General features: G+C 37.4%; 1 protein-coding gene across 2 annotated transcripts in view; it reads left to right on the top strand.

Moving 5' to 3' along the window:
• Positions 1–1,629: 1,629 nt before the first annotated feature.
• The window catches only part of cacnb4a (calcium channel, voltage-dependent, beta 4a subunit), a 36,164-nt gene continuing 27,236 nt past the window's right edge, over positions 1,630–10,557 (top strand). The window contains exons 1-2 of one of the 2 annotated variants that reach the window (XM_023950742.2): positions 1,630–1,957; positions 5,138–5,221. In XM_023950742.2, the coding sequence (XP_023806510.1) occupies positions 1,889–1,957; positions 5,138–5,221 (153 nt within the window). In that variant the 5' untranslated portion in view covers positions 1,630–1,888. The remainder of the gene's footprint in view (positions 1,958–5,137; positions 5,222–10,557) is intronic. The other variant, XM_023950743.2, reaches the window with a different exon arrangement.

The following is a 10,557-nucleotide window of genomic DNA, read 5'->3' as shown; positions in this document are numbered from 1 at the left end:
CAATGGCCCTTTAGGGGCTCCGTACTATTCTCCTTCCCTGCTCATCTGCACTTTCACCATCTCCTATTAAACATTAAAAGCTTTTTTTTTTAAATAGTCTTATAAGATAAATGTTTTCCATACACACGAACAACATTATTATGTCAGTTCATTCAGTTATGTCCAAACTGTTTGAATGCATACATCTTGAACTAATTGAACGGCTTGATTAAAAAGTTACATTTTCCCATACAGTCATATTAAAAAGTACATGTATTACTTTTATACAGAATTGTCAAATGTAGATTGGAACTCGTAAAGTTACAAACTAATCAGTAAATAAACACCTTTTTTGAGCCTCATAGCTGCTCTAAGCCACAAAAGGTCATTGCTAAGCAAGCAAATGGTTCAGAGTGCTGTATGCAAGCATGTTAGCTGAAAAGTGGATAAAAGGTTAACTTGCAGTGATGCTGTATTTGTGAAAGGACCTCTACCAAATACTGAGTGCAAAGAACCGTGGATAGTTTTCAGAAACCTGATATTTTACTGAAAAGAGCTTATTTGGTCAGTTTGCTGTGATACATTAACTTTCAATTTTCAAAATTGTAGGTTTTTATTATCTATGCATTATAAAACTACAAGAAGAAAGGGCTGTAAATTCTTTAATGTGCAGTGATTTTGCATATGACTAACGATTAAGAAAAACGAATTGAGCAAACACATTAAACCTGTTTAAGAAATTCTGATTTTTTTTAAAGTATGCAGCAGCTGTAAAATTTCAGCAAATAAAGTTTACAGCTGAAAGTTTTGTCAGATTTAGCCAGCTTTTCTAAAATTTGCCACATTGCTTGAATTTCCTTTGTCAGAATTTACTTAAAACAAAAGTGTATTTTTAAAATTTAAGAATAAAGGTAAACAAAAGTGGTCAAAATAAACACAAAATATAGACATAAATGTTAAATAAAGTAAAAAAAATACTACAAATGTACTCCTGGTAAGTATGTTTTATTAATTAAGCTTTTATTTATTTATCTCAACATTATGCTGCATTTAATTGCTATTTTCACTCTGATATTAATAATTTGTAATTATGTAGTTTAATTTGTAAACTGCCCGGATGGACAGAGTATTTTAATAAGTCCATTGAACCAGTGACAATGTTCTTTTATTAAGTGACATATATGCCACCACATTGCAAACAAAACTTTGCAAAAGTTGCAAATGAAAGTATTAAATATTTGCTTTCAAGTATTTTCTCTTTGCTTCCTATTTTTAATTTTTTTTTTGCTTTTAAATTTTGTTTCGTTTTCACATTTTTTTTAAACATTTTCATTTGCATCTTAGTAAGTTTTGTTTGCAATGTTGTGGCATAAACATCACTTCATATTTTTTAACCTATTGTCTGTGATCAGACACTTTAATACCGCTTTGATGTTACGAGACTGTGCTGCGTTCACTTGCAGCTTGAAAAGTTTAACTCCGACAGCAGGGATCAGTTGTACTATATATTTAAAAGAAAATAATTAGTAAATATTAATACCATATATTTGTTTATTCACATATAAACATTTAATAATCTATGTGAACTTTTACATGTCTTAGTGCAGGTTTGAGTGGATCTGAAAGTGCATTTGGTTTTTTTTCCCGAACGCAGCACACGTTATAAAGAGAGTGAATGGGCAGATGAGAGCGGCGTTTGATGCTGGGCAGCTGTCCGTGCTGCTTCACGGGGCAGAGGAGAACAGCAACGCGGTCAGCTCCAGCCATTTCTTTTATTTCTCTCCGTTTGAGGGTCTGATCCGGAGTGAAGCTGGAGTCCGCGCTTCACTGCCCGACACCGGAACAGCAGCAGTTCCAATGGAGCGGCGTGGAGCGGCAGCCGCCGCCCTGGACCGACGAACTGGCGGAGATGTCCCGTCACATCTACACCCGACACGGGTTAGGAGACGCCGCCGGGCTGCCGAAGCCCGTATTTCAGGTACTGGAATATATACTAGCTAGGCTTTTAACGATGGAAACCTAGACCAAAGGAATACTGTCTAAATAATTCAGACAAAAACAGTTGACACTTTTTTTTTTATTAAAAAAAAGCTTAAAAAAATGGAAATTTGTTGTTTTTTTCCTTCTGTATGTGATTTAATTGTATTTTATTGGTTTCCACTGAATCACAAACTCAAGGAAAATGCAGAGATTCTGCAGTATTACTAGGATTTAAATTATTAAAAACATCAAATTAAACTAGGTGTTTAATAATTCAACATTTTCTGATGAAGTGCTCCTAATAGTGCATGATGAGCTGGATCCATGGAGAAAAATGACATTTTCTCCTCACAAACAAACATTTTAAAAAGGTTTTTCTTCTCCATGTTTGTATTAACACTGAATACTAAAAATGCAACACATAAAAGACCAAAAAAGTTGCTTTAAACTGTTTTGAGAGATGTGGATTTAACTTAGTAGGTCATGTTTTAGCCATATTTTATTTAAAAAAAATCTTCCTATTTTGAGAACATGTGCTTTGTGGAAATAGCAACAAAGCCAATCAATTTATCTATGAAGACAAAATAAAACCAACCTCTAAATTAGCCTTTTTTTATTTTTTAGCTTGAATTGTTTGGATAGATTACAGTTTTGCGAGTCCTGGAAATGCACCACCGTTTTACAGTTTTTGTGATGTTTTGCCTTGGAGCAGTTACCCAAACAGAATCAATTGATTTTTTTTTTATGCAATAGAATTTACAGAGTCGCTTGGCCATATTATTAGAACATGTAGGAATTCATATTACACATTCATTAATACCTGTTTCCTCTTCAAAATTCATTTTAGGACTTGCAGTAACAGGAGCAGATTCTGAGAATATCTGCTCCTGCTGCATTTGCTTCGCCTTACAGATGCTGCCTCTAGGTCACCATGAGACAGGACGCCTCACATGCAGAGTAACAGAAAAAACATCAATCATTGAACACCCCTCCTCTTGCACCTCAAGTGAGGTAAAATGAAAAAGTAGGTCAGAGAAAACAAGTCTGCCAAAATTGGAGATGTTTTTTTTTCTTGGTCGTAGATTGATTTCATGTAATCCGGTCATCAGAGAGGACAAGAGAGCAGAATGGAGGCAGAGCCACTTCAACCCCTACAGCCTGAGGTGTTTATGGGGCAACTGAAGGAAAGATGCCCTGGAGTTTAAATAGGACAAAGGAGGTGTAAAAAAAATAGATAAAGTTCAAAACCTGCTCACAATTTGATTACCTAAACCAAAGACAAAAAGTAGATACACACCACGATCCCTTGATGAAATCTGGCCCAAAAAAAGGTCAAACTGGCAGAACAACATGGACACATTTTCCATGGACTGGTTTCAGTGCCAAAACAGTCACGATTCAACTTCGTAGTCAACACCATTGGGTTAAGCATAAGTTTTCCATTGTTGGTCAGAAAAAGCTGTTTTTACATAACTAATAACCGTCCGTAGACCAAGCGAGAGTGGAAGTTTATTTAAAAAAAAACTATGAATTCTTACAATATCAACTAAATGAAATCTTTTTTTCATTGAAAAATACCACAAGTAGCTCTGAAAATGCAGTCTTGGATTAAATGAACCAATGAAAAAGGAGATTTTTTTAAAACCCAGCCCTACTAAAGACTTTCAAAGTCAGCAGTTAGGTATATAACAATATGAAGACTACATGGAACTGCTGGTATTTAATAACTGTAATAGTATTTGTTTTTAGAATATTGCCATCCTAAATCAGTCAGATAGCGGCACATTTGGACTTGAAATAGTGCATGTGGTACATTTTTCTGATCCCCACTGGATGCTTTGATATTTTATTGGTTGGTCTTTCATAATTTCTTTGTCCTTATTAGGTTTGCAATGGTTTTTCATATATCTCGGATGGAAAGATAATAACATTGGAAACAGTCTTGTAACTTTTTAATGTCTTGAGAAAAACAACCAGGGACTTACATCCTCAAGAATTGGAAGGGAAAAACAGACATTTCTGCAGATGCAATATACCAGTTTGTCGTATAATATTCTTGTTTTGTACACTGTAAATACTCACAGACCTGATGACTATTATTGGGCTTATGATCAAATTTTGAATTTAGTGTTTGCTTTATTCTTTCTATAGTTGCCCCAGATTAACACGATCTTAACAAATTTCCGTACTTAATTGAGAGAATTTGTGCGTTCAGTTGCGACTATCACCATCACTATCATGGTGTCAGAAAATGTCTTATTCACCTTGAGCAATGAAGTGACATTTTGTAATTACTAAAACCATTCACATTCATCTCTTTGGGTCAATAGCAAGTTGTGCTAAAAGGTGAATTCAGATCAGAGAGTCAAAGAGAGTTCCCTACAAACAGTTGCATCATCTGGATTTCTTTCTTTGTTATACCCCAACTCACAATGTATACATTGGATTTTACAGCCTTGGATTCAGTTCTGTAAATGTTAAGTGTAAAGTCATTTCAGCAGGACCATGTTTTGTTACTTTTGAGTTTTTCTTTTGGAATTGCGTCCAATCCAATCCGTAAATCAGCAGCACAAAGTTTTTTCTCCACCTATTTGATGCTGAAACAATCTTACCGGCTCGTTCGCCAACCTCCATAATCATTATTTACAAAGATCCCATCCCAGGTCACTCTTAGTTTGAAAACCATGAATGTAAGTAACTTATTTTGTAAAACAAAACAAAAAAAGTTGTGTTATCTGTGGTTCCGTAATCGTGAAGCTTTTCTTTGATCACCACAACTGTGTCCTTCTTGGATCTACCAAACATCAGCATAAATGTATTTTAATGAAGATCTTTGAGGTTGATAAATGTTTCAAATCACCAAGTATAAACAAGGTTTGAGGATTAAACTTCGGACTATTAACCATTTCATCCAGAGAACAGTTTACTGAAAAGTCAGAATAAATATGACCCAGAGTCTAGATGGGTCAATGGCCAACGTGTCTGCATGTTTTCCAAATATTATCGCCTTATTTACAGCTCTTTACTTGGATCGGGTGTGTAAAGGCAAGTAGAACATAGGCCAGACTAGGGCTTGTTGGAAAACAATCAGGCATGCTGCCCTCGTTTATGTCTCTGCGTCATTAGATTGATGAATTGTAGCGATGACTTGTTTTTTTTCTTGTTTTGGCATCTCCAGGTGAACAGAGGAACTTACTCCAGACGCAGTCGACTGAAGAGGTCTGACGGCAGCACCACCTCCACCAGCTTCATCCTCAGACAGGTGGGACACTTCCGTTTAATAACGAGGGCTCATTATATTTAACAGTTCAGGCAATAAACATCGCACAAAGTGAAATCAGGTTAAAAAACAGGACAGGCTCTCTTTAGGATGCATCAAGTAGAAATTCTAGAACAAAAGTGGCCTTGAAGCAGTATTGAAGCGCATGATAGTGTTCACCAACCAGCCGCAGTCTTTGGCTCCCACAGAAATTTGGCACATAAGGACTGAATAAAGTCAATGAAGACGTAAAGCTGAATAAGCAAAGGACTAACATAGAAAATGTCTAAAAATAAAAACAACAACAAAGATGTGCAGATCAGATGTCTTCTTCTTCTGTGATCCAATGGTCAGTGATTATTCTGATTATTTGAAAATAATCAGAAAGCCTTAGACTGGAAGTTTAGACTGGAAGCAAAATACAGGATAAACCAACGTTGGACTGATTTGAATACGACAAATGCTTTCTACGCACTTGCTAGAAAACAGAGTAACATCCAAAGAAAACATCTTAGATCAAATTTCTATCGCCACTGCTAGTTCCCAACCTCACTTTATCATCAGATCATTAGAAATGATGTCCAAGTGAAGCTGGCGCGGACATCCCATAATATGTCATGAAGCCGAGGGCTTCTGGCCACCGCTGTGGGGATAAATGACCTTCATTCGTGTCGGTTTGGGAATTTCTCCTGCCTTCGAAGCATCTAACAGACATGTAATATTCATAGAGGCCGTGGTGTTGGAATGCAGGCAGAGCAGACCCTTCCAAAAAGAACAAAAAAATACATCAAATGTAGTTCTTCTACTTGGTCCCTTCTGGTACTCGTGTCACAGACGGGACTCATCGAGGACTTCTCCAACCTGCAAGCAAGTTGCCAAGGAAACAGAGACTGCTAAACGGAGATACAAAAGCAGTCCAACTGTCTATCTGTGTTTATCTACCACAGGGTAGACAGAAAATAAAATGGTGTTAAGAAAACCATAGTATGAATAGGTCAGAATTGATTTGTAGCTGTGTTATTGGTTTGGTTTTAGGCAGCTCATTTGAACCGGATTGGAAATCTGTAACTGTTTTCCCACTGCATTAAAGGAGCGGTATTGTGGTTCACAGGAGGAAGAATAAAAAAACTTTCCAAAAGATTGATATCAAATGTAAAAAACAGACCAAACAGAAACCTAATCAGAGGAAAAGATATCTCTTGCCCACTCCTTCCTCTCGACATGCTCACAGATTTCTGTAACACCCCCGCTGTGACTGTCAGTGTGACCGTCGATCAGGTGAGAAGAGGAGCCAGTGGGCTCTCTTTGATTCCCTCGTGTATCCATGGCAACAGCCGCCCTTCGATAACGGAGGTCAAGCCCTGAAAGCGCCTCTTCCTCCTTTTCAGAAAAACAAACCTTTACTTTTTGCATCAGATTCTCCCGTGAAAGAACAGTGAGGTGAGACACACCAAGGCCGTATGATAGAGTTTCTATCATATTTGTCTTCATTATTCAGATTATCTAACTCTTTTTTTTTTTTTTTTAACAGTTGACTTGATTTCTCCCTTCCATAAGACGAGACGTGTGCGCCTTTTTCCAGTAGTGCTGTTGTTTTCTCCTCACGTTCTAGAAGAATGTTTCTTTTTTTTTTTTGGTTCATGCAGACATTTTGGGGACAGTCTAACGTTGCAAAACTTAAACAGGCAGGAGGTTCATATGTTATTTTTTTTTTACAGGGAAATGCTGCTTGACTAAAAAGCGTGGAGTATGTTTGTCGTTGGGCTGCAGCTGCAGGAACAAATCCATTTTCCCCAGCTGTGCCCTCTTTCTTTAGTCACGTGCTGCAAGTCGCAGGACAATGGAGAGCAGTTTTTTTCTTTCACTGAACGCTTTATCTATTATGTAATTTGTCAAAAATGTGTAGGATTTTACTATAGTAAATTTGAAGTTTCAAGTTTTTCTTTTCCATTTCACTAAATGGTCATTTTAAAAATAAAAATGTTCTCAAATGAATTCTGTAGCATTGAGATTTTTTTTAAAATTCTGGAAATGAAAGTTAAATACCAACTAAAGGTGGGTTCAAACCCCTAAAAGTCCTTTGGAGTGTCAAAGCACATCTCCATCACCTGGATAACGTCAGGAAGGTGTGTTGAGTCAGAATGTCGGCATGAGCGGAGCAGTGGTTTAAGTTAATAAACGGACATGCGCACGGACAGATGCTCCTGTGCACGGCTGGTTTGTGGGCCAACCTCTGAGCTTTCTGAAAGGAGGACATAAAGGCAGATGTTAGCTCCAGACAGATTCAGCTCGGCATCACTGCAGGTGGGAGAGGCAGCTTCTGCATGGATCCCACTTTTTCTTTTAGTCTTTCTTTGTTGATTCAGAGTTCTTTGCTTAAAGGAACTTTATTTATTTGCCAACTTTTGTCTGTGATTTTCAAATTGATCCTTAGAGGGAAGTAAGCACTGATTTTAAGATTGACATTTGGATTTTATCTTATCAGATGTTTTTTTAGGATATAAAAAATCCTAATTGATTCCTACTTAAGAACATTTGCAGGCATCGTTGCTCTTTTATTAGGTCTTTGTCATAACTTGTGTATGGTAGCATATCCTATAGCCAGGGGTCTGCAACCTTTAACACTTAAAGAGCCATTCAGTTTTATTTCCTACTGACAAGAATCCAGTGGGAGCAACAAAGTTTTACTTCACTTTATAGAAAAATAAGACACTGGTTTGTTTTTATGTTACTATTATGATTAATAAATATAAAGAAATGATTTTTTGCATAAATAATTCATGAACATGAAGAGAAAACAGCCCTTTTTCAAAATACAACAAAGTTTCTGACTTTTGACAGATGTTCACATGACTTCCTTTCAAAATAAAAGACACCCTGTGTCACATTGGATCATCTCAATGCGGCAGATGTAGTAGCAGGTAGTGCAATGTCAGCAATGGTTAAGAATACTGTTTATTTTACCTTTTGTGGGGCAAATTTGTAAATTCAACCAACCAAAATTTAATCAGTGCAAATTAAGTGATACATTCCATATTCTTTACACCATAACATGGACCTAAAATTCTTATATTTGTTCAAATATAGATAATAATTTGCCTTACAGGTCCAGGTCGCCTTAATTCTGACCTGTCATTGAACTGTTTGTGAATGATTTGAATAAAATTTGAACTAGTGTACTTTCCTTTTTGTTTTAACGTTTCTACTTACTTACTTTACAGTACATTTTTAAAATAAAACCCTTTTTTTTCTTGTGAGATTTTTGGCAGCACTAAATAATAAAGGGGTACAATAATACCGCTGATACAAACATGGTTAAACGTGCTAGCTTCTTTGTTTCTCTCAAAGAACAACAAAAAGGTGTGTCATTTATCTAGTTTGGTATTCAAATTCTGATTAAAATATACAGAAAATGGTCTCTGCAGAAGCAAAGGCACAAAGCTATTTTCCAAAACAGATTCTTGTTATTCAAATTTAGCAAATATTAAGAATAAAAAAAATAAATAAAAAAAAATCAGCACAACAAAATATTATAAATTGTGCATATATTTTTTTTGACTGCAAATTAAAAATATTTTTAAAAAAATAGTTTTTTTAGGGCTGCATGGTGGTTAGCGCTCTTGCCTCACAGGCCCCTGGACAGAACATCAATGGGGGACCTTTCTGTGTGGAGTTTGCATGTTCTCCCCGTGCATGCGTGGGTTTTCTCCAGGGACTCTGGCTTCCCGCCCCCCACCGTCCAAAACATGCTTCATAGGTTAATTGGTTAATTCTAAATTGTCCCTAGATGTGAATGTGAGAGTGTGTGATTGTGGACACTACCCTTGCAACAGACTGGCGACCTGTCCAGGGTGCCCCATGCCTTTGCCCACAAGAGGCTGGGATAGGCTCCAGCAGCCCTATCCTGGCCACTAGTTGCCAAGATAGGCTCCAGCAGCCTGAAAGGGAATAAACGGAAGAAGATAGAATTTAATATTCAGCTCACCTGATACAAAATAGTATCAGAAATGGTTAGATAAGGTGCTAAAAGATTTGGACCCAACCGTGTTTTATTGGAGTTGGAAAAACGTATAAATGTATAAATATAAATGTAGTGAATTCTGGAGCACTGTAGTGTTTTTCATGACGGATTTCACTTTTAGTACCATCTGACCCACAGAAGTGAACCGAGGACCTCGTTGCACATCTTTCAAAAAATGTTGGCTGAAGTCCTTGGACCGTTCTTGCATCTTTTCCAACCAAGTCTAAATGACCCCCCCCAAGAAAACATTTAGATCAGTATTCTGGCTGGAATTGCATCTTGCTGAAAGATCCCTTTACCTTATTTTTCTGTTTGTCGCCTGTAAAGTGATAAGGAAAGAACTTTACTCCGCTAATCCATTTTATGTAGGTCAAACTCAGCAGCTCTTTAATTCGTAAACTGCTTGTTGGTCTCACAGCTGGTTTCACGCACTCGTCTGAATAAACATATAAAACCCTGGGGACCGTTGAATAAATGGAGCACCAATGGTGGGAAAAAATGGATTTGTGTTTTGTGTGTGCAGCTGTTTCTAAACTGCACCCATTTTGTTCAGTATGCGTAACTCCTTTGGATCTCCATGTTAAAAACTAAAAAGGCAAAATTGTACCCAAAGCTGTTCTTCAGACTGCTCAGAGTGTTTTCTATTTCGAGTGTCTTCATGTAAATCATCCCAGCAGCCCTGCAGCTCTCATCCAGGTATGGATGTTTTTTTGGTTTCTCAGTCTGCACTGTGGTGCAGTGGTCAGCGCTCTTGCCTCACAACAAGAGTCCCAGCAGGGCGACCTGAAACAGAACACCAATGGGGGACCTTTCTGTATGGAGTTTGCATGCTCTCCCCATCATAGGTTAATTGGTTACTCTAAATTGTCCCTAGGTGTGTGATTGTGGCCCTGTGACAGACTGGCGACCTGTCCAGGATGGGCCTTCGCCCACAAGTGGCTGGGACTGGCTCCGGCAGACCTGTGACCAAAAGGGAAAAAACGGGTTTAGAAGATGAATGAATGCATGAGCTTCTCAGTCGGTGAGCTTTTTACTGGACATTAATCAACACATTCAGAAAAGCTCTCAAAAATCACAAAAGGAAAATGTCAAACTTTAAGTAAACTAAAGCATATAGAAAATATCTAACTCAAATGTATTTATCACTCATAAATACTTTTGAAAACACTCAATTTTCCTATAATCAATGAGTAAATAAACTGTTTCTTTGATGTCTTTGTTCTGGAGAAGATGATGTTCCCCTTTCAGACTCAACTTCTCGTAACAGGAGGCATCCCCTGACATGACAGTAGAGGGCGCTGTGTCTCCACTTTGTTGT

Source organism: Oryzias latipes, chromosome 21, assembly GCF_053564925.1.
Source record: "Oryzias latipes strain Hd-rR chromosome 21, Olatipes_Hd-rR_3.1".
NCBI lineage: Eukaryota > Metazoa > Chordata > Actinopteri > Beloniformes > Adrianichthyidae > Oryzias > Oryzias latipes.
Note: the sequence above shows the minus strand (reverse complement) of the source record. Positions and strands in the feature narration are given on the sequence as shown.